General features: G+C 42.4%; 2 protein-coding genes across 3 annotated transcripts in view; both read left to right on the top strand.

Annotated features, from left to right (window-relative positions):
- LOC134821933 (uncharacterized) overlaps positions 1-19818 on the top strand; it is a 30851-nt gene extending 11033 nt beyond the window's left edge. The window contains exons 4-9 of one of the 2 annotated variants that reach the window (XM_063832761.1): positions 4895-4915; positions 5793-5872; positions 6073-6186; positions 6880-6981; positions 7167-7284; positions 17926-19818. In XM_063832761.1, coding sequence (XP_063688831.1) covers positions 4895-4915; positions 5793-5872; positions 6073-6186; positions 6880-6981; positions 7167-7284; positions 17926-18110 — 620 coding nt within the window. In that variant the 3' untranslated portion in view covers positions 18111-19818. The remainder of the gene's footprint in view (positions 1-4894; positions 4916-5792; positions 5873-6072; positions 6187-6879; positions 6982-7166; positions 7285-17925) is intronic. The other variant, XM_063832762.1, reaches the window with a different exon arrangement.
- Positions 1-27523, top strand: part of LOC134822341 (telomerase-binding protein EST1A-like) — a 92762-nt gene that overhangs the window by 20012 nt on the left and 45227 nt on the right. The window lies entirely within an intron of this gene.

Here is a 27523-nt window from a genome sequence, read left to right as displayed (position 1 = left end):
GGTTCAGCTGATCGTTTTCCAAAATCAACAAATGGTTCACCGTTCTGCTGGGGTTCAGCTGATCGTTTTCCAAAATCAACAAATGGTTCACCGTTCTGCTGGGGTTCAGCTGATCGTTTTCCAAAATCAACAAATGGTTCACCGTTCTGCTGGGGTTCAGCTGATCGTTTTCCAAAATCAACAAATGGTTCACCGTTCTGCTGGGGTTCAGCTGATCGTTTTCCAAAATCAACAAATGGTTCACCGTTCTGCTGGGGTTCAGCTGATCGTTTTCCAAAATCAACAAATGGTTCACCGTTCTGCTGGGGTTCAGCTGATCGTTTTCCAAAATCAACAAATGGTTCACCGTTCTGCTGGGGTTCAGCTGATCGTTTTCCAAAATCAACAAATGGTTCACCGTTCTGCTGGGGTTCAGCTGATCGTTTTCCAAAATCAACAAATGGTTCACCGTTCTGCTGGGGTTCAGCTGATCGTTTTCCAAAATCAACAAATGGTTCACCGTTCTGCTGGGGTTCAGCTGATCGTTTTCCAAAATCAACAAATGGTTCACCGTTCTGCTGGGGTTCAGCTGATCGTTTTCCAAAATCAACAAATGGTTCACCGTTCTGCTGGGGTTCAGCTGATCGTCTTCCTAATCCTGGAGGCTGGGGTTCAGCTGATCGTCTTCCTAATCCTGGAGGCTGGGGTTCAGCTGATCGTCTTCCTAATCCTGGAGGCTGGGGTTCAGCTGATCGTCTTCCTAATCCTGGAGGCTGGGGTTCAGCTGATCGTCTTCCTAATCCTGGAGGCTGGGGTTCAGCTGATCGTCTTCCTAATCCTGGAGGCTGGGGTTCAGCTGATCGTCTTCCTAATCCTGGAGGCTGAGGTTCAGCTGATCGTCTTCCTAATCCTGGAGGCTGGGGTTCAGCTGATCGTCTTCCTAATCCTGGAGGCTGGGGTTCAGCTGATCGTCTTCCTAATCCTGGAGGCTGGGGTTCAGCTGATCGTCTTCCTAATCCTGGAGGCTGGGGTTCAGCTGATCGTCTTCCTAATCCTGGAGGCTGGGGTTCAGCTGATCGTCTTCCTAATCCTGGAGGCTGGGGTTTCAGCTGATCGTCTTCCTAATCCTGGAGGCTGGGGTTCAGCTGATCGTCTTCCTAATCCTGGAGGCTGGGGTTCAGCTGATCGTCTTCCTAATCCTGGAGGCTGGGGTTCAGCTGATCGTCTTCCTAATCCTGGAGGCTGGGGTTCAGCTGATCGTCTTCCTAATCCTGGAGGCTGGGGTTCAGCTGATCGTCTTCCTAATCCTGGAGGCTGGGGTTCAGCTGATCGTCTTCCTAATCCTGGAGGCTGGGGTTCAGCTGATCGTCTTCCTAATCCTGGAGGCTGGGGTTCAGCTGATCGTCTTCCTAATCCTGGAGGCTGACACTGAGTCAGAGCGATCAGTCCTAGCACTAGTAGAAAACATAATACTTTCGTCATTGCTGCGGGTCTGGTGTTTTTTAAGGTTAAAAGAATAGGATACGAATATAACAATACTTAAATAAATCAACGTTTTTTACAAATATCAATCGATATCAGATAAAAATAAGATTTAAAAAATTAAATGCGGAGTTACGTGAGACTGAAACCTGGTAAAAGGAACAGAACTGAAAGTTAAAGCCCTGATAAAGCAAATACCACCGTGTTCTAAGGAGAAATCAGTCGTATCAGAAGTCGTTCAAAACTCAAAAGGTAGATCAAAATAGTCTATTCTATTATATTGATAAAAAGGAAAAAAGCAACCAGCTGCTAAAATTTAGTGCTGGAAAAAACCCGGAAGGCGGAAATCGGTATATTTAGGTGTCTAAAAAACCATGTTAATAGAGATCTAAAATTTGTTGGATACCAGACTCTAATTTTGTTCACGATCATTATCGTAAATCAAAGAAGGGAGCGGGTGCCTTAAATTGATACAGTCTGGGCGACAGCCATGAAAAAAATAACGATTCGTTGAAATATCGTCCCAGAGTCTTAAACAAATTAGAACTTCAACTTAAAGAGAACTGAATGTTAGTGAACTGGAAGTGAAGCAGCTATATAAGGACAGCTGTGCTCAAAATATTTGGTCTCAACATTCCTCCTTTTCTGCTTACTTGTATCAGGATATATCTGTAGTCTCGTAGTTTAAGTGTAGTTAAACTGTACTACACTTCAGTCTGTTACTATGATCTGTGATAAATTTAAATTAAATTAAAATTTGTCACTGTTCAAGTTAAATAAGGCAGTCCAAAAAAGATTTTCACTGTAGTTTGCGTGCATCAAGATACCTTACTAGCTTGCATCAAGATATAACTTAAAGTGTGGTAGGTAAACTGTGCTACACTTCAGTCTGTTACTATGATCTGTAATAAATTTAAATTAAATTAAAATTTGTCACTGTTCAAGTTAAATAAGGCAGTCCAAAAAAGATTTTCACTGTAGTTTGCGTGCATCAAGATACCTTACTAGCTTGCATCAAGATATAACTTAAAGTGTGGTAGGTAAACTGTGCTACACTTCAGTCTGTTACTATGATCTGTGATAAATTGAAATTAAATTAAAATTTGTCACTGTTCAAGTTAAATAAGGTAGTCCAAAAAAGAATTTCACTGTAGTTTGCGTGCATCAAGATACCTTACTAGCTTGCATCAAGATATAACTTAAAGTGTGGTAGGTAAACTGTGCTACACTTCAGTCTGTTACTATGATCTGTGATAAATTTAAATTAAATTAAAATTTGTCACTGTTCAAGTTAAATAAGGCAGTCCAAAAAAGATTTTCACTGTAGTTTGCGTGCATCAAGATACCTTACTAGCTTGCATCAAGATATAACTTAAAGTGTGGTAGGTAAACTGTGCTACACTTCGATCTGTTAATGGTCCATTATAAGTTTTAAAAGGAATTCAAAGTGGTTGAATACGAACTGAACTCATCTGACAGATATACTGATATAGTGTATTTAGTAGCCAGGTAATGAAATTATAGGCATACAACTATTCTTACTGAAGCTTTCATATAGAAAGAGCCTCCACCGAGTCACGTAGCCAGAGTCTTTGAACTCGCAAAGGAGTCTTTCTAGTGGTGCCTCCAAAGGGAACGAAAAGGACTACTCGTTCAATTTCAATCGAGCGAAGCCGACAAGTGGTGTCAAATAAGTGAGACATAAGAGAGTTTTGGATTCTGTAAGGTGAAGATTACATATCTTCAACCTCTTGTACAGCAACATTAACACGATGAGATTCATTTTCATCTGCAGCCTCTGCTAGCCGCTAGGGCCTGTTGTGTAACTATGGTAACTAGTAGTGTAACTATGGTAACTAGTTGTGTAACTATGTAGGGCCTGTTGTGATATCATGGATCGCTTATGTTCCAACGGGATCCGGTAGTCCTCATAATTCTGCGGCCTCTATGTATCGTCATCTCGCACAACTCTTTAAGAATCTTGTGAATTTGGCATGTGAAAATTTGCAGCCTTCCAGACATTGATTGGGTCAACGAGGTGTCGCACGTCACCTCAAGATCGGTTGACAGGGGGCTGACCAGACCAGAAACCAATTGATTGGGTCTGAGGTCACGTGATTATGAGCCTGAGGTGACGTGACTATGACGTCACCAGACCTTGTTCTCCGTTTCCCGCTCATTGGACCAGGTGAGCTTGCATGCTTGTGAATGTGGGTACAGCTGTACTGTAGTTATTACCTAATTACCCCCTATAGAAACCGAAAATTTATTTTCTGGCAGAAAGCTAGAAATTTACCAAAGTATCGACATTGTTATAAACTTATTTTGATGATCATCCCTGACCTAAAATTGCACGAGAAATCGATTAAACTTGGTTTCAGAACTCAACAATGCTTCCTTATGCCTTAAAATCCATGTTTTATCGATACAATCAACATATTATGATCCTGTTAATTAATTAGTAACAGGTAACAAATACTCAGAAACAACCATCACACCTACATTGCATTCTTAACGGGTCGATTTCGAGTGACCAATAATCGTCGTGATGATACGTCATGTGTTCCTGATTGTCATCAGCAATCAAGAGACAGGAGCGGCAGTTGCTTTAAATCAATGGTTTACGTTATTTTTGTGAATTCGACCCCTGTTGAAACGGTTATCACACTTTGTAACTGCATATTATGTATTGAGGATAGCTTTACAAATAAGAGGATCAGTAAATAAAATTGCCACAAGTGTTTCTCTCACTCACTTTCGATAAGACGCATTGGAAATTTTTACTTGAACCATAACATTCGGAATTTTTTTAAACGCCGAAGAATATCGGAATTTTATAAAATTTAATCACACTTATCAACCTTTGAACGGTTAATCGAACACAATAATTTCCAAGCTTGTCAACGACAAGCTTGCTCGCCCTAAAATATAAACAAGCAATTATCACCTCCTCAGCCTCCTGAACATGTGCTCACTATTAATGTAAACAAACAATTATCACCTCCCCGCCAGTATCCGCATCTATGATAGTTACTATTGAGTAGTTAAAAATTCTCAGCATTCCTGCAAATTGAAAAACGTAATCGAAATTGTATTGGCTAAAGTGTTCTTGTGTTAATATACTAGAATATACTAGAATTATATAACCAGGTAGTTGCGAAGCATGCATCACGCTTATCCTATCCTCGTTATCAATAGTGTAAAATTAAATCACATTATAACCCCACACGATTAAGGTTGCGTATTGCAGAGATGTTTTTAATATTGTAAATGAAGAAAAACATATGATTTGAATATTTCCCGAAAGTCAAAAGCCACAATCCATCAATTTATATAACCTATTAGATGCCTACTTTAAGTAAATTTGCATGATTTTGGTTGAATAAATAATAATATGCTAATCAAGTTCTATGAAGCATTTGTTGTTTTTCAGACGCTCTCGCTATCTACGAGGGTATGTTTAGTGTGTTCGATTAATATCTTGAAATTCTATCTTAGCCGTTTAAAATTAGTATCACATTGCACCTTTGTTGGTCTAATCCTTCATATAATAGAAAACTTCAAGTGTGATGTTTTAGACATTTGTCACGTCATCACCTTCTAGCATTTTTGGTTCTTGACTCTTACATGTTGATTGTTGGGTTTGGAAACAGAAAAATACAATTTCCTTCCAATAAAAGATTTATAAATGGTTTCAATTAGATCAAAATGAAACTTGTTGTTGAAAGTAAAGACTACTGTTGTAGTTGTGGGAGTTGTTGATCAAACTTTGAGAACCCATTCTTAATACATACATAAAATGACGTCACACCACGTGACATGACGTCACACCACGTGACATGACGTCACATAACGTGACGTGACGTCACACCACGTGACATGACGTCACACCCATTCTTAATACATAAAATGACTGCAGAAAGTATCGTCATATTCTCTTCTTAATTGATTGTTCTGATTAATCAATAATTGTATTGAAAACAAATAACGTTTCTAACTGATTCTAACTGATTCGGACTGTTGTTGTTTTACTTTTAAGGTTGTATCTATTCTCATCTGTTTATAATCAATTCGTGACATGACGTCACACCACGTGACGTGACATCACACCACGTGACATGACGTCAGACCACGTGACATGACGTCACACCACGTGACGTGACATCACACCACGTGACATGACGTCACACCACGTGACATGACGTCAGACCACGTGACATGACGTCACACCACGTGACATGACGTCACACCACGTGACATGACGTCACACCACGTGACATGACGTCACACCACGTGACGTGATAATAACAATAGCACTAAACCCCCGGCAGGGACAGCTGGCAACTCAGTGATATCTAAAGGTGCTCCACTCCACAAAGCTGTGCTGAGCTTCTCTGAAATTAAATACACTGTTAGTGAAATTGGTATTGTTCATACTATTAGTTCTCTTTCAAGTTTTACCTAATATACATGCGATCGTTTTTGTAGACTTATGTTGGCTGACCTTTTTAACTAAATTTTGTCGCTCCTCCCATAACTCCTAAGGTCCCCTAGTAACCAGCCAGACCCCCGTAACTAAAAACTCCCGTAACCAGTTTCAAAACATTTCAGTTTAATCTGCTGGGTAAACGGAGCAGTATTGACTCTACCAACACATTCCAACTGTACGTGTTTGACAACTACGCGGTGGACGCTTCAATCATAATGTTGGGACCTGAGGCTGAGGTTCGTTATAAAGAGGAGGAAATGGCGGGAAAATGGTGGTTTCTGTTCTTTCTTTGGTGAAAATAAACACATTTTTAAAAGCCAAATAATGATCACGCGATACAATTTTAGCATGCATAGTGGCTTCTATAGGGTATATCGTGTTTATTGTAATCGATCCGGGATACTTCCGGGGTACCTCGTGAATTGAGGTACAGAAACTTTTCCCGCTCTTTCCACCTCCACTAACAATACATAAATTGTCAAAAGTAATCTCTTTACTCAGCGGTCGAGCAGGGGAAGTAACTGAAACCTGTTTTATGTTTACTGAAGTTTGTCGCGTAGCAATAAGGGAGAGATCACAATTACATGTTATTACGTCGACTTTACAGTGGGAGGGTAGTTTGTAGTTTGTCGCGTAGCAATAATAAGGGAGAGATCACAATTACATGTTATTACGTCGACTTTAAAGTGGGAGGGTAGTTTGGAAATTGGTGGAAATCCTGATGTAAATGTAATTTTCACACAATAACCATATTATGTAAACTGGATTAGGGTTAGGAAGAAGGGAGGGGCTGAAAATGGGTGAGCGAGGGAGTGAGTGAGTGCCTTCGTGAATTGAGGCTATCAATTGTCATCAAAAATATCACACCGATCTGATGACGTCACACCGATCTGATGACGTCACACCGATCTGATGACGTCACTTTCCAGGTATTCGTTCAAGTACAAGAATCTAATGTAACATTGGAATGGACTGAACCTGTCTATGGTTTTGCTGAAGATATTCTTCAACACTACTGCCTTTATTCCTTAGTGAGTATAACGATCGTTTTAATTTCCTTCTCTATCACATCACGTGACACAGTTTCAAGTGAACCCATTTCCCTGTTTAGATTTCCTCACTACGGTCATATCTCCACACATGACGTCACAATCCCTCACATGACATCACCCTCCTTCACATGACGTTACCCTCCTTCACGTTTAGTTACCTTCAGGATAAACCATACGGAAAACAGTTAGAAGGTGACTGGTTAGCGTGCGGCCATGAGATAAAGAGTAGTGTCGCAGATAATCCCGACCAGTGTGTTACAACACCTAAAGCTACATTTCACGGTCAGTTACATTATAAATCTACATTCAGGGGGAGAGAGGGTGTAGTTTCAAACATTCAGGGGAGAGAGGGGTGTAGCTTCAAACATTCAGGGGGAGAGAGGGGTGTAGTTTCAAACATTCAGAGGGGAGAGAGGGGTGTAGCTTCAAACATTCAGGGGAGAGAGGAGTGTAGCTTCAAACATTCAGGGGAGAGAGGGGTGTAGCTTCAAACATTCAGGGGGAGAGAGAGGGGTGTAGTTTCAAACATTCAGAGGGGGAGAGAGGGGTGTAGGTTTCAAACATTCAGGGGGAGAGAGGGGTGTAGCTTCAAACATTCAGGGAGAGAGGGGTGTAGCTTCAACATTCAGGGGGAGAGAGGGGTGTAGTTTCAAACATTCAGAGGGGAGAGAGGGTGTAGCTTCAAACATTCAGGGGATGAGAGGAGTGTAGCTTCAAACATTCAGGGAGAGAGGGGTTGTAGCTTCAAAACATTCAGGGGAGAGAGGGGTGTAGCTTCAAACATTCAGGGGAGAGAGGGGTGTAGTTTCAAACATTCAGGGGGAGAGAGAGGTGTAGCTTCAAACATTCAGGGGGAGGAGAGGGGTGTAGCTTCAAACCATTCAGGGGGAGAGAGGGGTGTAGCTTCAAACATTCAGGGGGGAGAGAGGAGTGTAGCTTCAAACATTCAGGGGAGAGAGGGGTGTAGCTTCCAACATTCAGGGGGAGAGAGGGTGTAGTTTCAAACATTCAGAGGGAGAGAGGGGTGTTAGCTTCAAACATTCAGGGGAGAGAGGAGTGTAGCTTCAAACATTCAGGGGAGAGAGGGGTGTAGCTTCAAAAATTCAGGGGGAGAGAGGGGTGTAGCTTCAAACATTCAGGGGAGAGAGGGGTGTAGTTTCAAACATTCAGGGTGGAGGAGAGGGGTGTAGCTTCAAACATTCAGGGGGAGAGAGGGGTGTAGCTTCAAACATTCAGGGGGAGAGAGGGGTGTAGCTTCAAACATTCAGGGGGAGAGAGGAGTGTAGCTTCAAACATTCAGAGGGGGAGAGAGGGGTGTAGCTTCAAACATTCAGAGGGGAGAGAGGGGTGTAGTTTCAAACATTCAGGGGAGAGAGGGGTGTAGCTTCAAACATTCAGAGGGGGAGAGAGGGGTGTAGCTTCAAACATTCAGGGGGAGAGAGTTGTAGCTTCAAACATTCAGGGGGAGAGAGGGGTGTAGTTTCAAACATTCAGAGGGGGAGAGAGGGGTGTAGTTTCAAACATTCAGGGGAGAGAGGGGTGTAGCTTCAAACATTCAGAGGGGGAGAGAGGGGTGTAGCTTCAAACATTCAGGGGGAGAGAGGTGTAGCTTCAAACATTCAGGGGGAGAGAGGGGTGTAGCTTCAAACATTCAGAGGGGGAGAGAGGGGTGTAGTTTCAAACATTCAGAGGGGAGAGAGGGGTGTATCTTCAACAATTCAGGGGGAGAGAGGGGTGTAGCTTCAAACATTCAGGGGAGAGAGGAGTGTAGCTTCAAACATTCAGGGGGAGAGAGGGGTGTAGTTTCAAACATTCAGAGGGGGAGAGAGGGGTGTAGCTTCAAACATTCAGGGGGAGAGAGGGGTGTAGCTTCAAAATTCAGGGGAGGAGGGGGTGTAGCTTCAAACATTCAGGGGGAGAGAGGGGTGTAGTTTCAAACATTCAGAGGGGGAGAGAGGGGTGTAGCTTCAAACATTCAGGGGGAGAGAGGGGTTGTAGCTTCAAACATTCAGGGGAGAGAGGGGTGTAGCTTCAAACATTCAGGGGGAGAGAGGAGTGTAGCTTCGGGGGGGGGGGGGGGGGGGGAGTAATGACTACTTTTGGGGACTTGGGGAATTACGTCAACGATTTTACCCGAGTCCCCATGATTTTTAGTCCCCATTAGTCCCCAAAAGTCTCCATTAGTCCCCAAAAAATCTGGCTTCTCAAGACCAGATCGTAAACTTCTCAAGACTGAAGTCTAGAATATTTATCAATGGTCACTGGACATTCCTGACTTCTTGGGAGCTACTTGAGGGCTGTTAGAGTACCCTCAGGTAAATTAAGGGAGGGGGCGGGGGCGACTACCAATGACAACATTGAGGAGACATATTGCATATATACGCTTATTTTATCAGATTGATCTAGTAACACGAGTTGTAGCGCAAGGAAAATAAACGCATTATAAAGGGGGGGGGGGGGGGGGAAGCAACGCCCCCAAAAAACCCTACACATATAAAAAATCCGAAAAGGGCCCTAGAAATCGGGGCTTTTTTGGGGCCTTTTGGGGCCTTTTGACCCTGTATTTTTGGCATGAATTTTGTTCAATTTAAAACAAATATACACGAATTTGAAAGATGTGAGAGGGATGTAATTCTTTTCATACTCGACTATTGAACAGAGAAATACCTTCACCGGGGGGGGGGGGGGGGGGGGGGGGGATTTCAGCATCAGCATTCGATCAAGAAAGTGAAGCTGAGAGAGTGCAAATATCAAGATTGTCAAGGGTCGGGTCAAGTTTTTTTCGCAAAACTATACTCCAGCAAAGTTTGCTTGTCTGTACAAACCGGGGGGGGGGGGGGGGGGGGGGGGGGGGTCGACCCGATATCACAATGAGTGTTGATGAGGCCAAAATCGGAAAATTGAGAAATTTACAGAATCGATCTCAAAAACCTCTCAAAAGGGATATAAGTCCTCCTCCTCCTTAGTCTTCCTCCTCCTCCTGAGTCCTCTCCTCCCCTCCTCCGATCCTCCTCAGTCCTCCTCCTCTTCAGTCCTCCTCCTGACTCCTCTTCCCTCATCCTCCTCCACCTCCTGAGTCCACTCCTAATTCCTCCTCCTGAGTCCTCCTCCTCCTTCTCCTTCTCCTCTCCTTCTCCTCCCTCCTCCTCCTCCTCCTCCTCCCTCCTCCCTCCTCCTCCTCCTCCTCCTCCTCCTCCTCTTCCTCCTCCTCGTTCTTCCTCTTCCTTCTCCTCTCCTTCTCTCTCCTTTCTCCTCCCTATCAGTCCTCCTCCTCAGTCCTCCTCATAGTCGACCTCGTCCTTAGTCATCGTCCTCGTCCTCCTCCTGGGTCCTCCTCCTGAGTCCTCCTGAGTCCTCCTCCTTCTCCTCCTTCTCCTCCTCCTTCTCCTCTTCCTTCTCTCTATCAGTCCTTCTCCTCAGTCCTCCTCACCCTCCACCTTAGTCCTCATTCCCCCTCCTCCCCCCTCAAGTCTTACTCCCCAGTACTCCTTCTCCTCCTCCTCCTCCCCTCCTCCTCCTGCTCTCCTCTCTCTCCCTCCTCCTCCTCTTCCCTCCTCCTCCCTCCTCCTCCTCCCTCCTCCTCCTCTTCCTCCTCCTCCTCCTCCAGTGTAACATAATCATGATTGCGTCGATCCAACGCTCATTCACTGCAAAAATAGCAGGATACAAGTATCTTAGCCTACTGGGAGCGCCTGAAGCAGCTTGATCTCTACTCCCTACAGCGCCGCCCGCGAGAGGTACACGATCATCCTTGTCTGGAAAATTTACTACGGTGAGATTCCCAACAGTGTAAACATTACTTTCCAACACTCTCAAAGAAGAGGAGTTACATGTCTTCGTCCTCTTGGCGGATCAAAATACAAAAGCACCAACACCATGAGGTTTCATTCTTTCCCTTCAGTGGCCTCTGCTTTGTATAACGCTGTGCCTCACGACATCAAGTCTATCCCAACCTTGCCAAAAATCCTCAGTTCTCCTTCTCCTACTCCTGAGTCTTCCTCCTCGTCAGTCCTCCTCCTCCTCAGTCTTCCTCCTCCTCCTCCTCATCCTAATCAGTCCTCAGTCCTCCTCATCCTCCTCAGTCCTCTTCCTCAGTCCTCCTCCTCCTCCTCCTGCACGTCAGCCCTCCTCCTCCTCCTCCTCAGTCCCCCAGTCCTTTTCCTACTTGTCAGTCCTCATCCTCCTCCTCATCCTCCTCCTCCTCCTCCTCCTCAGTCCCCAGTCCCCCTTCTCCTCCTACTCCTAAGTCCTCCTTCTCCTCCTCCTCAGTCCTCCTCCTCTTCCTTCTCATCAGTCCAGCCCCAGTTTTCCTTCTCCTCTTCCTTTTCATCAGTCCTCCCCCAGTCTTCCTTCTCCTCTTCCTCATCCTCAGTCCTCCTCGTCATCCTCTCATCAGTGTTCTTCCTCCTCCTTATCCTCGTCATCAGTCCTCTTCCTGATCCCTCCTCCTCAGTCCTCCCCCCAGTCTCCTTCTCCTCCTCCTCCCTCACTCCTCCTTAGTCCTCCCCCAGTCCCTCCTCTTCAACAGTCTCCTCCTCAGTCGTCCTCCTCCTCGTCCTTAGTTCTCGTCCTCATCCTCCTAGTCTTCGTCCTTAGTTCTCGTCCTCATCCTCCTAGTCCTCGTTCTCGTCTCCTCAGTCTTCCTCCTCAGTCTTCCCTCAGTCTTCCCTCAGTCCTCCTCCTCCTCCTCAGGTCCTCAGTCCTCCTTCTCAGTCCTCTTGCTCCTCAGTCCCCAGTCCTCTTCTACTCGTCAGCCTTCTCCTCATCATCCTCCTCCTCTTCAGTCCTCCTCCTCCTCAGTCTCCTCCTCAGTCCTCCTCCTCAGTTCTCCTCCTCCTTCTCCTACTCCTAAGTCTCCTTCTCGTCAGTCCTCCTCTCCTCAGTCTTTCTCCTCCTCTCCTCCTCCCCAGTCCTTTTCCTCCTCCTCATCCTCTCAGTCCTCAGTTCTCCTTATCCTCCTCAGTCCCCTTCCTCTGTCCTCATCCTCCTCCTCCTCCTCAGTCCTCCTCTTCCTTGGAAGTTCAGACTGACAGCACGGGTAGAGATCAGAGCTTAAGTCCCCCCCCCCCCCCCCTAATATGCAATATGGTACAACATTAGATTAGATAGTTCCACCCTGTTAGATCATTGCTTTTCTCTATTTGATAGTGTTTATGGACCACATTCTCCATGTAAATACACTCAAATAAACATAAAAGTACTGTGCAAGTAGTCGGATAATATCATTAAAGCACTTAGCATATGTCAAACTTGATGAAATTGAAGTTAAATTCTAGGGCCCCAAAAGGCCCCAACATGAACACATATTCAAAATCCGAAAAGGGCCCTAGAAATCGGGGCCTTTTGGGGCGTTGCCCCCCCCCCCCCCCCCCCCCCTATCAATTTTTCTTATTACTTTTGTATTGATTTGTCTGAAATGATATGCTCAGTAATTTGAAATTGGCGTTGGTTTCTTTTGTTTTTGACGATCATTTATGGAAATATTCACAAAAGAGTGCTTGTCAGTGCTTAAAATAAAGATCACCCAAGTCTGTTCACAGAACGGCTGTTATAAATACTCATTCACCCATCATCTAACATCTTTAAGTGTATTAGGAGGGTAAGTCGAAGGGTTAATTCATGATTTTTCAGCGAGTCGGCTACTTCTACCTTCACGAGAGCTAAACTTCAATTAACCTCAATCTGAACTGACTTGTACAGTGGTAGAACACATTACAACCGGGCTTATCATTTTACTTTTAAGTCAGATTTATCCTACTCCTATCTTGGACTAAACATCTCGATCGTATCGTTATTAAACTAACTTGAAAACCATGAATAACTGTCAAAAATTCTGGGGACTTATGGGGACAAATGGTGAATTACGTCAACGAGTTGACCTCTAGTCCCCATGATTTTTAGTCCCCATTAGTCCCCAAAAGTCTCCATTGGTAGTCATTACCCCCCCCCCCCCCCCCCCCCCCCCCCCCCCGTAGCTTCAAACATTCAGGGGGAGAGAGGGGTGTAGCTTCAAACATTCAGGGGGAAAGAGGAGTGTAGCTGCAAACATTCAGGGGGAGAGAGGAGTGTAGTTTCAAACATTCAGGGGGAGAGAGGAGTGTAGCTTCAAACATTCAGGGGAGAGAGGAGTGTAGCTTCAAACATTCAGGGGGAGAGAGGAGTGTAGCTGCAAACATTCAGGGGGAGAGAGGGGTGTAGTTTCAAACATTCAGGGGGAGAGAGGGGTGTAGCTTCAAACATTCAGGGGAGAGAGGGGTGTAGCTGCAAACATTCAGGGGGAGAGAGGAGTGTAGCTGCAAACATTCAGGGGGAGAGAGGGGTGTAGCTTCAAACATTCAGGGGGAGAGAGGGTGTAGCTTCAAACATTCAGGGGGAGAGAGGGGTGTAGCTTCAAACATTCAGGGGGAGAGAGGGGTGTAGCTTCAAACATTCAGGGGGAGAGAGGAGTGTAGCTGCAAACATTCAGGGGAGAGAGGAGTGTAGCTTCAAACATTCAGGGGGAGAGAGGGGTGTAGCTTCAAACATTCAGGGGGAGAGAGGGGTGTAGCTTCAAACATTCAGGGGGAGAGAGGAGTGTAGCTTCAAACATTCAGGGGGAGAGAGGGGTGTAGCTTCAAACATTCAGGGGAGAGAGGAGTGTAGCTGCAAACATTCAGGGGGAGAGAGGAGTGTAGCTTCAAACATTCAGGGGGAGAGAGGGGTGTAGCTTCAAACATTCAGGGGGAGAGAGGAGTGTAGCTTCAAACATTCAGGGGAGAGAGGAGTGTAGCTTCAAACATTCAGGGGGAGAGAGGAGTGTAGCTTCAAACATTCAGGGGGAGAGAGGGGTGTAGCTTCAAACATTCAGGGGGAGAGAGGGGTGTAGCTTCAAACATTCAGGGGGAGAGAGGGGTGTAGCTTCAAACATTCAGGGGAGAGAGGGGTGTAGCTTCAAACATTCAGGGGAGAGAGGAGTGTAGCTTCAAACATTCAGGGGGAGAGAGGGGTGTAGCTTCAAACATTCAGGGGAGAGAGGGTGTAGCTTCAAACATTCAGGGGAGAGAGGGGTGTAGCTTCAAACATTCAGGGGAGAGAGGGGTGTAGCTTCAAACATTCAGGGGGAGAGAGGGGTGTAGCTTCAAACATTCAGGGGGAGAGAGGGTGTAGCTTCAAACATTCAGGGGAGAGAGGAGTGTAGCTGCAAACATTCAGGGGGAGAGAGGGGTGTAGCTTCAAACATTCAGGGGGAGAGAGGAGTGTAGCTTCAAACATTCAGGGGGAGAGAGGAGTGTAGCTTCAAACATTCAGGGGGAGAGAGGAGTGTAGCTTCAAACATTCAGGGGGAGAGAGGAGTGTAGCTTCAAACATTCAGGGGGAGAGAGGGTGTAGCTTCAAACATTCAGGGGGAGAGAGGGGTGTAGCTTCAAACATTCAGGGGGAGAGAGGAGTGTAGCTTCAAACATTCAGGGGGAGAGAGGAGTGTAGCTTCAAACATTCAGGGGAGAGAGGAGTGTAGCTTCAAACATTCAGGGGGAGAGAGGAGTGTAGCTTCAAACATTCAGGGGAGAGAGGAGTGTAGCTTCAAACATTCAGGGGGAGAGAGGGGTGTAGCTTCAAACATTCAGGGGGAGAGAGGAGTGTAGCTTCAAACATTCAGGGGGAGAGAGGAGTGTAGCTTCAAACATTCAGGGGAGAGAGGGGTGTAGCTTCAAACATTCAGGGGAGAGAGGAGTGTAGCTTCAAACATTCAGGGGAGAGAGGAGTGTAGCTGCAAACATTCAGGGGGAGAGAGGAGTGTAGCTTCAAACATTCAGGGGAGAGAGGAGTGTAGCTTCAAACATTCAGGGGGAGAGAGGGGTGTAGCTTCAAACATTCAGGGGGAGAGAGGAGTGTAGCTTCAAACATTCAGGGGGAGAGAGGAGTGTAGCTTCAAACATTCAGGGGGAGAGAGGAGTGTAGCTGCAAACATTCAGGGGAGAGAGGGGTGTAGCTTCAAACATTCAGGGGGAGAGAGGGGTGTAGCTTCAAACATTCAGGGGAGAGAGGAGTGTAGCTTCAAACATTCAGGGGGAGAGAGGAGTGTAGCTGCAAACATTCAGGGGAGAGAGGAGTGTAGCTGCAAACATTCAGGGGGAGAGAGGAGTGTAGCTTCAAACATTCAGGGGGAGAGAGGGGTGTAGCTTCAAACATTCAGGGGAGAGAGGAGTGTAGCTTCAAACATTCAGGGGGAGAGAGGGGTGTAGCTTCAAACATTCAGGGGGAGAGAGGGGTGTAGCTGCAAACATTCAGGGGAGAGAGGGGTGTAGCTTCAAACATTCAGGGGGAGAGAGGAGTGTAGCTGCAAACATTCAGGGGAGAGAGGGGTGTAGCTTCAAACATTCAGGGGAGAGAGGAGTGTAGCTGCAAACATTCAGGGGAGAGAGGGGTGTAGCTGCAAACATTCAGGGGAGAGAGGGGTGTAGCTGCAAACATTCAGGGGAGAGAGGGGTGTAGCTTCAAACATTCAGGGGAGAGAGGAGTGTAGTTTCAAACATTCAGGGGGAGAGAGGGGTGTAGCTTCAAACATTCAGGGGGAGAGAGGGGTGTAGCTGCAAACATTCAGGGGGAGAGAGGAGTGTAGCTGCAAACATTCAGGGGAGAGAGGGGTGTAGCTTCAAACATTCAGAGGGAGGGAGGGTGTAGTTTCAAACATTCAGGGGAGAGAGGGGTGTAGCTTCAAACATTCAGGGGAGAGAGCGGTGTAGCTGCAAACATTCAGGGGAGAGAGGGGTGTAGCTTCAAACATTCAGGGGGAGAGAGGAGTGTAGCTGCAAACATTCAGGGGAGAGAGGGGTGTAGCTTCAAACATTCAGGGGGAGAGAGGGTGTAGCTGCAAACATTCAGGGGGAGAGAGGAGTGTAGCTTCAAACATTCAGGGGAGAGAGGAGTGTAGCTGCAAACATTCAGGGGGAGAGAGGAGTGTAGCTTCAAACATTCAGGGGGAGAGAGGGGTGTAGCTTCAAACATTCAGGGGAGAGAGGAGTGTAGCTTCAAACATTCAGGGGAGAGAGGGGTGTAGCTTCAAACATTCAGGGGGAGAGAGGGGTGTAGCTTCAAACATTCAGGGGGAGAGAGGGGTGTAGCTGCAAACATTCAGGGGGAGAGAGGAGTGTAGCTGCAAACATTCAGGGGAGAGAGGGGTGTAGCTTCAAACATTCAGAGGGAGGGAGGGTGTAGTTTCAAACATTCAGGGGAGAGAGGGGTGTAGCTTCAAACATTCAGGGGAGAGAGCGGTGTAGCTTGGGTATGGTGCTCCATGATATACAAAGGATCTGTGGACAATGATTTGCATGTTGTCACATTAATAGTTAGATGTTTATAACACTACTAATGTACTTACTTAGGCGTGGGGTCAGGGCTCAAGCCATTGGTGACTTAAGGCGACTAATAAGTAATATCGATCGGTCGATATTAGTCGATATCTGGGCTGACCCCACGCCTTTAATTTGACTATACACGCTGCAACCTAACAATTCCTGTGCAGGTCTAGCAGGCAACAGATCGCACTACTTCTGGGTAGTAGCGTTCAGTCAGAACTAACCACACCACTAACCACACCACTAACCACACCACTAACCACACCACTAACCACTAACCACACCACTAACCACACCACTAACCACACCACTAACCACACCACTAACCACACCACTAACCACACCACTAACCACACCTCCTGTGCAGGTCTAGCAGGGAACAGATCGCACTACTTCTGGGTAGTAGCGTTCAGTCAGAACTAACCACACCACTAACCACACCACTAACCACACCACTAACCACACCACTAACCACACCACTAACCACTAACCACACCACTAACCACACCACTAACCACACCACTAACCACACCACTAACCACACCACTAACCACACCACTAACCACACCACTAACCACACCACTAACCACACCCTAAGATGGCAAGTACGTACGGTACGTACCTTTAAAAATAGCTGTACGGTACGTACTTTTAAACTTGGGCTGAAAGGTACAATGCTTGCAATTGCAAAAAGATGCACAAAAACCACGTTCACACGACAACTTTCATGGAAGCTGAATTCGCTCATCGCTGCATTTCAATTTATACCATTAGATTTAGAGCAGTTGTACAAGAATGTTCCAGAAGCAAGAAGGGTTGGACCATGTGACATTGGATTTGGCGCTTTGAATTATGTTGGTTGAAAAAGTTGGCAGATGTTGTTTACGCGATTTTTAGCGCATCCTCATTAATGTGTGAAACAAACTTTAGAGACTACGAATATCTTATTATATGAATATCTTATTATATGAATAAAAGAAGGCTGAGGCTGAAGCCTCAGCTTGCTGAAAAACTAGTGTTTATTTACTCCAATAAGCACATTAAAATGTGATACTGATTTTATCTGTCACTGTTCATTTTTATATCTCACTGTTAATTTACTATCTTAATAATTCATGTTCCTCTTCGACTACTACCTCAAATAAAATTATGATAATACTAAAGGAACATTGCAAGTACTCCACTAACTTTGAAAAAAATGTTTCATTTTTTCCCCAAAAAAGTCTGTACCCTATAGGGCCTATACGGTACGTACCTTTAAAAGTAGCTGTACCATACGTACTTAAAGCCCTGTACCGTACGTACTTGCCATCTTAGACCACACCACTAACCACACCTCCTGTGCAGGTCTAGCAGGGAACAGATCGCACTACTTCTGGATAGTAGCGTTCAGTCAGAACTAACCACACCACTAACCACACCACTAACCACACCACTAACCACACCACTAACCACACCACTAACCACACCACTAACCACACCACTAACCACACCACTAACCACACCACTAACCACACCACTAACCACACCACTAACCACACCACTAACCACACCACTAACCACACCACTAACCACACCTCCTGTGCAGGTCTAGCAGGGAACAGATCGCACTACTTCTGGGTAGTAGCGTTCAGTCAGAACGGCATCTCTACAGCCTACCCTTTCGTTAGAGTAGACATGGAGGGAGTACCTGAGAGTAGAACGTATCACGTGACTTATTCCATCTTGTTAGTGATATTATCTGTTTTCTTCGTTGTGGACTTAGTATTTTGAATTGTAGTTTTAGCTTTGTTAGCTCTTCGGGATTGTCGTCAGTTTATCTGAAGTTAAAGGAGTTTAAGTTGAGAAATGAAACACGAAATGAAAGCACGAAAATGGTAAATGTCCTAGCGATTAGGTTTACGATTGATTGATTTTGCGGTTATTTGTCTTTTGACCTTGCACTTAGTTAATTATCTGGTTAATTAGTTAATTAATTCATTTTATAGTCCTACAGCATGCTTGTCGATGTATGACTACCGATGATAAGTTTAATCTTAATCTTAAAGATTTTTATTTTTTTGCAGTTAGTTAGTTATATAAATATTTTATTTTAGTTAAACTAAACAACTTACATTTTTAAAAAGTTTTTACCATTACTGCTCTAAGTTAATCATCAATTAAAGTGTTGATGTTTTAACGTAACACCATTAAAACACAAAGTTACAACAAGAAATAATACAATGTTTATGTGAAAGCTATGGTAATAAATAAGTTAGTCGGATGTATATTATGTATTATGCGGACGAATGATTTACACATAATTTTCTGGATATATCCTTTGCTTGGGAAAATAACGAGCATACTATCGAGTGTGGTGTCTACAGTGAGTGTTAAATGTATTTACAGCCGGTAAAATTGTTTTTAACTTGCTCATTTTCACAATAATAAGCTCGTATTACCACAGACTCAAGATATCTGGATTATTCGTTGTAACCGTCAATGTTCACTCTTTCTTTGCGTACTATATTATGTCTTATATGTTAGTTACTTATGTCTTGTCCAATCATCGAACGTCCTATGTCCAACGTCTTATGTCAATATCAGTGTTCGAAGTCTCACGTCCAACGTCTTATGTCAATGTATGTGTCCAAAGTCCTATGTTCAACGTCTTATGTCAATATTGGTGTCCAAAGTCCTATATCCAACGTCTTATGTCAATATCGGTGTCCAAAGTCCTATGTCCAACGTCTTAGGTCAATATCAATGTCCAAAGTCCTATGTTGAACGTCTTATGTCAATATTAGTGTCCAAAGTCCTATGTCCAACGTCTTATGTCAATATCAGTGTTCGAAGTCTCATGTTCAACGTTTTATGTCAATATTGGTGTCCAAAGTCCTATGTTCAACGTCTTATGTCAATATTGGTGTCCAAAGTCCTATTTCTAACGTCTTATGTCAATATCAGTGTTCGAAGTCTCATGTCCAACGTCTTATGTCAATGTCTGTGTCCAAAGTCCTATGTTCAACGTCTTATGTCAATATTGGTGTCAAAAGTCCTATGTCCAACGTCTTATGTCAATATCGGTGTCCAAAGTCCTATGTCCAACGTCTTATGTCAATATTGGTGTCCAAAGTCCTATGTCCAACGTCTTATGTCAATATCGGTGTCGAAAGTCCTATGTTCAACGTCTTATGTCAATATCAATGTCCAAAGTCCTATGTCCAACGTCTTATGTCAATATCAATGTCCAAAGTCCTATGTCCAACGTCCTATGTCAATATCAATGTCCAAAGTCCTATGTACCTTTTCCATGTTTTGCGTACTTATGTTGACTTCCAGCGTTCTGTTTCAAATGTTCTATAACTCTGAGAATCACGAAAACTCGATTCTAAGATTTAGTGACCTAAGAAACACGTGACCATCACGTGACCAACACGGTGTTAAGTTTGAGTTACAACACAATACAATCTACTCACAAGACCATAATATATACACATAATATATATATTATGTGTATATATTATGGTGAAAGTTAAAAAAGAGAAGTAGTTTGAGTGTATATATTATGTATATATACATAATATATACACTCAAACTACTTCTCTTTTTTAACTTTCACATGGAATTAAAACTTCCAACACGGGATTAGATTGTAATTATCTGCTAATACTATAGCAAGAAATCGCTGCTAATTCTAATATACTTACATTTGAAAAGTATCTTGGTTTAAACTCTAAGATAAGGTTATCTAAGATGAATGATCTCATTGCTAGTCTTGCATTATACACAAAATAATTGTATCACTGGCGCTAAACTCAATAAATTAACCTTGTTTGGACTTTCAAATTTCTATAAATTCCAGAACATTCGTCACCACATATTCATAATGTATTTTCTCTTTGTGAGACTTCTATTAGGGTGACATTGTATCTCAATCAGGTGAACGACTCAAATTAAGGTTTCAGATTAGATCGCAATTTTTACATGGATTAGTGTATCTATAATATCATATTATTTTCTAATTTTTTCTAGAACTTCTATGAAAGTGACACTGATAAGGCTCTGTACTCGCCGCGCTGACAGGAAAATCTGGAATTTGTACTGGAATTATAGAGGTTAATTATATTATATTAGGTAAGTGTCCCTTTTATTTATTTATAACTTTATCTAATAACTAATAAGACAGATAAGACGTGATATCATTAACATTCTGACGTCATCAAATGTATATAATTGTATTTATAAACCGTTACATAGCATGTACACTACACATTCCAACCTTGTAATAAACCGTTACGTAACACCCTGGTAACACCTGGTAACACCCTGGTAACACCCTGGTAACACCCTGGTAACACCCTGGTAACACCCTGGTAACACCCTGGTAACACCCTGGTAACACCCTGGTAACACCCTGGTAACACCCTGGTAACACCCTGGTAACACCCTGGTAACACCCTGGTAACACCCTGGTAACACCCTAGCCTGGTAACACCCTGGTAACACCCTGGTAACACCCTGGTAACACCCTGGTAACACCCTGGTAACACCCTGGTAACACCCTGGTAACACCCTGGTTCCATGATATGAAGGACTTGTTTTAATTCTAAATGAACAGCTCGAATAACTTATTATTAACACTGCACATAACCTTGATGTTCCGACTGTATATATCAGATGTGTTGAAAGCTTGTACACTGTACACTGTACACTGTACAGGCCTAGACAGTAGACCAACTAGACCTACACTACAAGTATACATCTCATTTTAGCACGTCATTATTTCAGGTCAAGTCATCTACACACATAACTAAACGTTACATAAGATACCATGTAGTTCAGAGCACACCCAATTCAGCCTTACTCTGATATAGTTTAACTCACATCATAATGTTGCTGGAATAAATTTGTCCAAATAAGATGCTCAATAAGTTGTTCTGATTTAGTTGAGGATTAGCCTGTATTTCTAAAATAGGACCTACAGTTAATGTTCTGATTTAGTGGAGGATTAGCCTGTATTTCTAAAATAGGACCTACAGTTAATGTTCTGATTTAGTGGAGGATTAGCCTGTATTTCTAAAATAGGACCTACAGTTAATGTTCTGATTTAGTTGAGGATTAGCCTGTATTTCTAAAATAGGACCTACAGTTAATGTTCTGATTTAGTGGAGGATTAGCCTGTATTTCTTAAATAGGACCTACAGTTAATGTTCTGATTTAGTGGAGGATTAGCCTGTATTTCTAAAAGAGGACCTACAGTTAATGTTCTGATTTAGTGGAGGATTAGCCTGTATTTCTAAAATAGGACCTACAGTTAATGTTCTGATTTAGTGGAGGATTAGCCTGTATTTCTAAAATAGGACCTACAGTTAATGTTCTGATTTAGTTGAGGATTAGCCTGTATTTCTAAAATAGGACCTACAGTTAATGTTCTGATTTAGTGGAGGATTAGCCTGTATTTCTAAAATAGGACCTACAGTTAATGTTCTGATTTAGTGGAGGATTAGCCTGTATTTCTAAAAGAGGACCTACAGTTAATGTTCTGATTTAGTGGAGGATTAGCCTGTATTTCTAAAAGAGGACCTACAGTTAATGTTCTGATTTAGTGGAGGATTAGCCTGTATTTCTAAAAGAGGACCTACAGTTAATGTTCTGATTTAGTGGAGGATTAGCCTGTATTTCTAAAAGAGGACCTACAGTTAATGTTCTGATTTAGTGGAGGATTAGCCTGTATTTCTAAAAGAGGACCTACAGTTAATGTTCTGATTTAGTGGAGGATTAGCCTGTATTTCTAAAATAGGACCTACAGTTAATGTTCTGATTTAGTGGAGGATTAGCCTGTATTTCTAAAATAGGACCTACAGTTAATGTTCTGATTTAGTGGAGGATAAGCCTGTATTTCTAAAAGAGGACCTACAGTTAATGTTCTGATTTAGTGGAGAATTAGCCTGTATTTCTAAAAGAGGACCTACAGTTAATGTTCTGATTTAGTGGAGGATTAGCCTGTATTTCTAAAAGAGGACCTACAGTTAATGTTCTGATTTAGTGGAGGATTAGCCTGTATTTCTAAAAGAGGACCTACATGTTCTGATTTAGTGGAGGATTAGCCTGTATTTCTAAAAGAGGACCTACATGTTCTGATTTAGTGGAGGATTAGCCTGTATTTCTAAAAGAGGACCTACATGTTCTGATTTAGTGGAGGATTAGCCTGTATTGCTAAAAGAGGACCTACATGTTCTGATTTAGTGGAGGATTAGCCTGTATTTCTAAAAGAGGACCTACATGTTCTGATTTAGTGGAGGATTAGCCTGTATTTCTAAAAGAGGACCTACAGTTAATGTTCTGATTTAGTGGAGGATTAGCCTGTATTCTAAAAGAGGACCTACAGTTAATGTTCTGATTTAGTGGAGGATTAGCCTGTATTTCTAAAAGAGGACCTACATGTTCTGATTTAGTGGAGGATTAGCCTGTATTACTAAAAGAGGACCTACAGTTAATGTTCTGATTTAGTGGAGGATTAGCCTGTATTTCTAAAAGAGGACCTACAGTTAATGTTCTGATTTAGTGGAGGATTAGCCTGTATTTCTAAAAGAGGACCTACAGTTAATGTTCTGATTTAGTGGAGGATTAGCCTGTATTTCTAAAAGAGGACCTACAGTTAATGTTCTGATTTAGTGGAGGATTAGCCTGTATTTCTAAAAGAGGACCTACATGTTCTGATTTAGTGGAGGATTAGCCTGTATTACTAAAAGAGGACCTACATGTTCTGATTTAGTGGAGGATTAGCCTGTATTTCTAAAATAGGACCTACAGTTAATGTTCTGATTTAGTGGAGGATTAGCCTGTATTTCTAAAAGAGGACCTACAGTTAATGTTCTGATTTAGTGGAGGATTAGCCTGTATTACTAAAAGAGGACCTACATGTTCTGATTTAGTGGAGGATTAGCCTGTATTTCTAAAAGAGGACCTACAGTTAATGTTCTGATTTAGTGGAGGATTAGCCTGTATTTCTAAAAGAGGACCTACAGTTAATGTTCTGATTTAGTGGAGGATTAGCCTGTATTTCTAAAAGAGGACCTACATGTTCTGATTTAGTGGAGGATTAGCCTGTATTTCTAAAAGAGGACCTACAGTTAATGTTCTGATTTAGTGGAGGATTAGCCTGTATTTCTAAAAGAGGACCTACAGTTAATGTTCTGATTTAGTGGAGGATTAGCCTGTATTTCTAAAAGAGGACCTACAGTTAATGTTCTGATTTAGTGGAGGATTAGCCTGTATTTCTAAAAGAGGACCTACAGTTAATGTTCTGATTTAGTGGAGGATTAGCCTGTATTTCTAAAAGAGGACCTACAGTTAATGTTCTGATTTAGTGGAGGATTAGCCTGTATTTCTAAAAGAGGACCTACAGTTAATGTTCTGATTTAGTGGAGGATTAGCCTGTATTTCTAAAAGAGGACCTACAGTTAATGTTCTGATTTAGTGGAGGATTAGCCTGTATTTCTAAAAGAGGACCTACAGTTAATGTTCTGATTTAGTGGAGGATTAGCCTGTATTTCTAAAAGAGGACCTACAGTTAATGTTCTGATTTAGTGGGGGATTAGCCTGTATTTCTAAAAGAGGACCTGATTTAGTGGAGGATTAGCCTGTATTTCTAAAAGAGGACCTACATGTTCTGATTTAGTGGAGGATTAGCCTGTATTTCTAAAAGAGGACCTACATGTTCTGATTTAGTGGAGGATTAGCCTGTATTTCTAAAGAGGACCTACATGTTCTGATTTAGTGGAGGATTAGCCTGTATTTCTAAAAGAGGACCTACAGTTAATGTTCTGATTTAGTGGAGGATTAGCCTGTATTGCTAAAATAGGACCTACATGTTCTGATTTAGTGGAGGATTAGCCTGTATTACTAAAAGAGGACCTACATGTTCTGATTTAGTGGAGGGATTAGCCTGTATTTCTAAAATAGGACCTACAGTTAATGTTCTGATTTAGTGGAGGATTAGCCTGTATTTCTAAAAGAGGACCTACATGTTCTGATTTAGTGGAGGATTAGCCTGTATTACTAAAAGAGGACCTACATGTTCTGATTTAGTGGAGGATTAGCCTGTATTTCTAAAATAGGACCTACAGTTAATGTTCTGATTTAGTGGAGGATTAGCCTGTATTACTAAAAGAGGACCTACATGTTCTGATTTAGTGGAGGATTAGCCTGTATTTCTAAAAGAGGACCTACATGTTCTGATTTAGTGGAGGATTAGCCTGTATTACTAAAAGAGGACCTACATGTTCTGATTTAGTGGAGGATAAGCCTGTATTACTAAAAGAGGACCTACATGTTCTGATTTAGTGGAGGATTAGCCTGTATTTCTAAAAGAGGACCTACAGTTAATGTTCTGATTTAGTGGAGGATTAGCCTGTATTTCTAAAAGAGGACCTACAGTTAATGTTCTGATTTAGTGGAGGATTAGCCTGTATTTCTAAAAGAGGACCTACAGTTAATGTTCTGATTTAGTGGAGGATTAGCCTGTATTTCTAAAAGAGGACCTACAGTTAATGTTCTGATTTAGTGGAGGATTAGCCTGTATTTCTAAAAGAGGACCTACATGTTCTGATTTAGTGGAGGATTAGCCTGTATTTCTAAAAGAGGACCTACATGTTCTGATTTAGTGGAGGATTAGCCTGTATTTCTAAAAGAGGACCTACATGTTCTGATTTAGTGGAGGATTAGCCTGTATTTCTAAAAGAGGACCTACATGTTCTGATTTAGTGGAGGATTAGCCTGTATTTCTAAAAGAGGACCTACAGTTAATGTTCTGATTTAGTGGAGGATTAGCCTGTATTTCTAAAAGAGGACCTACATGTTCTGATTTAGTTGAGGATTAGCCTGTATTTCTAAAAGAGGACCTACATGTTCTGATTTAGTGGAGGATTAGCCTGTATTACTAAAAGAGGACCTACATGTTCTGATTTAGTGGAGGATTAGCCTGTATTTCTAAAAGAGGACCTACAGTTAATGTTCTGATTTAGTGGAGGATTAGCCTGTATTTCTAAAAGAGGACCTACATGTTCTGATTTAGTGGAGGATTAGCCTGTATTTCTAAAAGAGGACCTACAGTTAATGTTCTGATTTAGTGGAGGATTAGCCTGTATTTCTAAAAGAGGACCTACAGTTAATGTTCTGATTTAGTGGAGGATTAGCCTGTATTTCTAAAAGAGGACCTACATGTTCTGATTTAGTGGAGGATTAGCCTGTATTTCTAAAAGAGGACCTACATGTTCTGATTTAGTGGAGGATTAGCCTGTATTTCTAAAAGAGGACCTACATGTTCTGATTTAGTGGAGGATTAGCCTGTATTTCTAAAAGAGGACCTACATGTTCTGATTTAGTGGAGGATTAGCCTGTATTTCTAAAAGAGGACCTACAGTTAATGTTCTGATTTAGTGGAGGATTAGCCTGTATTTCTAAAAGAGGACCTACAGTTAATGTTCTGATTTAGTGGAGGATTAGCCTGTATTTCTAAAAGAGGACCTACATGTTCTGATTTAGTGGAGGATTAGCCTGTATTTCTAAAAGAGGACCTACATGTTCTGATTTAGTGGAGGATTAGCCTGTATTACTAAAAGAGGACCTACAGTTAATGTTCTGATTTAGTGGAGGATTAGCCTGTATTTCTAAAAGAGGACCTACAGTTAATGTTCTGATTTAGTGGAGGATTAGCCTGTATTTCTAAAAGAGGACCTACATGTTCTGATTTAGTGGAGGATTAGCCTGTATTTCTAAAAGAGGACCTACAGTTAATGTTCTGATTTAGTGGAGGATTAGCCTGTATTTCTAAAAGAGGACCTACATGTTCTGATTTAGTGGAGGATTAGCCTGTATTTCTAAAAGAGGACCTACATGTTCTGATTTAGTGGAGGATTAGCCTGTATTTCTTAAATAGGACCTACAGTTAATGTTCTGATTTAGTGGAGAATTAGCCTGTATTTCTAAAAGAGGACCTACAGTTAATGTTCTGATTTAGTGGAGGATTAGCCTGTATTTCTAAAAGAGGACCTACAGTTAATGTTCTGATTTAGTGGAGGATTAGCCTGTATTTCTAAAAGAGGACCTACATGTTCTGATTTAGTGGAGGATTAGCCTGTATTACTAAAAGAGGACCTACATGTTCTGATTTAGTGGAGGATTAGCCTGTATTTCTAAAAGAGGACCTACATGTTCTGATTTAGTTGAGGATTAGCCTGTATTTCTAAAAGAGGACCTACAGTTAATGTTCTGATTTAGTGGAGGATTAGCCTGTATTTCTAAAAGAGGACCTACAGTTAATGTTCTGATTTAGTGGAGGATTAGCCTGTATTTCTAAAAGAGGACCTACATGTTCTGATTTAGTGGAGGATTAGCCTGTATTTCTAAAAGAGGACCTACATGTTCTGATTTAGTGGAGGATTAGCCTGTATTTCTAAAAGAGGACCTACAGTTAATGTTCTGATTTAGTGGAGGATTAGCCTGTATTTCTAAAAGAGGACCTACAGTTAATGTTCTGATTTAGTGGAGGATTAGCCTGTATTGCTAAAAGAGGACCTACATGTTCTGATTTAGTGGAGAATTAGCCTGTATTGCTAAAAGAGGACCTACAGTTAATGTTCTGATTTAGTGGAGGATTAGCCTGTATTTCTAAAATAGGACCTACAGTTAATGTTCTGATTTAGTGGAGGATTAGCCTGTATTTCTAAAATAGGACCTACAGTTAATGTTCTGATTTAGTGGAGGATTAGCCTGTATTTCTAAAATAGGACCTACAGTTAATGTTCTGATTTAGTGGAGGATTAGCCTGTATTTCTAAAAGAGGACCTACAGTTAATGTTCTGATTTAGTGGAGGATTAGCCTGTATTTCTAAAATAGGACCTACAGTTAATGTTCTGATTTAGTGGAGGATTAGCCTGTATTTCTAAAATAGGACCTACAGTTAATGTTCTGATTTAGTGGAGGATTAGCCTGTATTTCTAAAAGAGGACCTACATGTTCTGATTTAGTGGAGGATTAGCCTGTATTACTAAAAGAGGACCTACATGTTCTGATTTAGTGGAGGATTAGCCTGTATTTCTAAAAGAGGACCTACATGTTCTGATTTAGTGGAGGATTAGCCTGTATTTCTAAAAGAGGACCTACAGTTAATGTTCTGATTTAGTGGAGGATTAGCCTGTAT

This window comes from Bolinopsis microptera, chromosome 10 (genome assembly GCF_026151205.1).
Source record: "Bolinopsis microptera isolate Bmic1 chromosome 10, MBARI_Bmic_1.0, whole genome shotgun sequence".
NCBI lineage: Eukaryota > Metazoa > Ctenophora > Tentaculata > Lobata > Bolinopsidae > Bolinopsis > Bolinopsis microptera.
The sequence above is the reverse complement of the archived record's forward strand: the minus strand, read 5'-3'. Positions and strand labels throughout refer to the sequence as shown.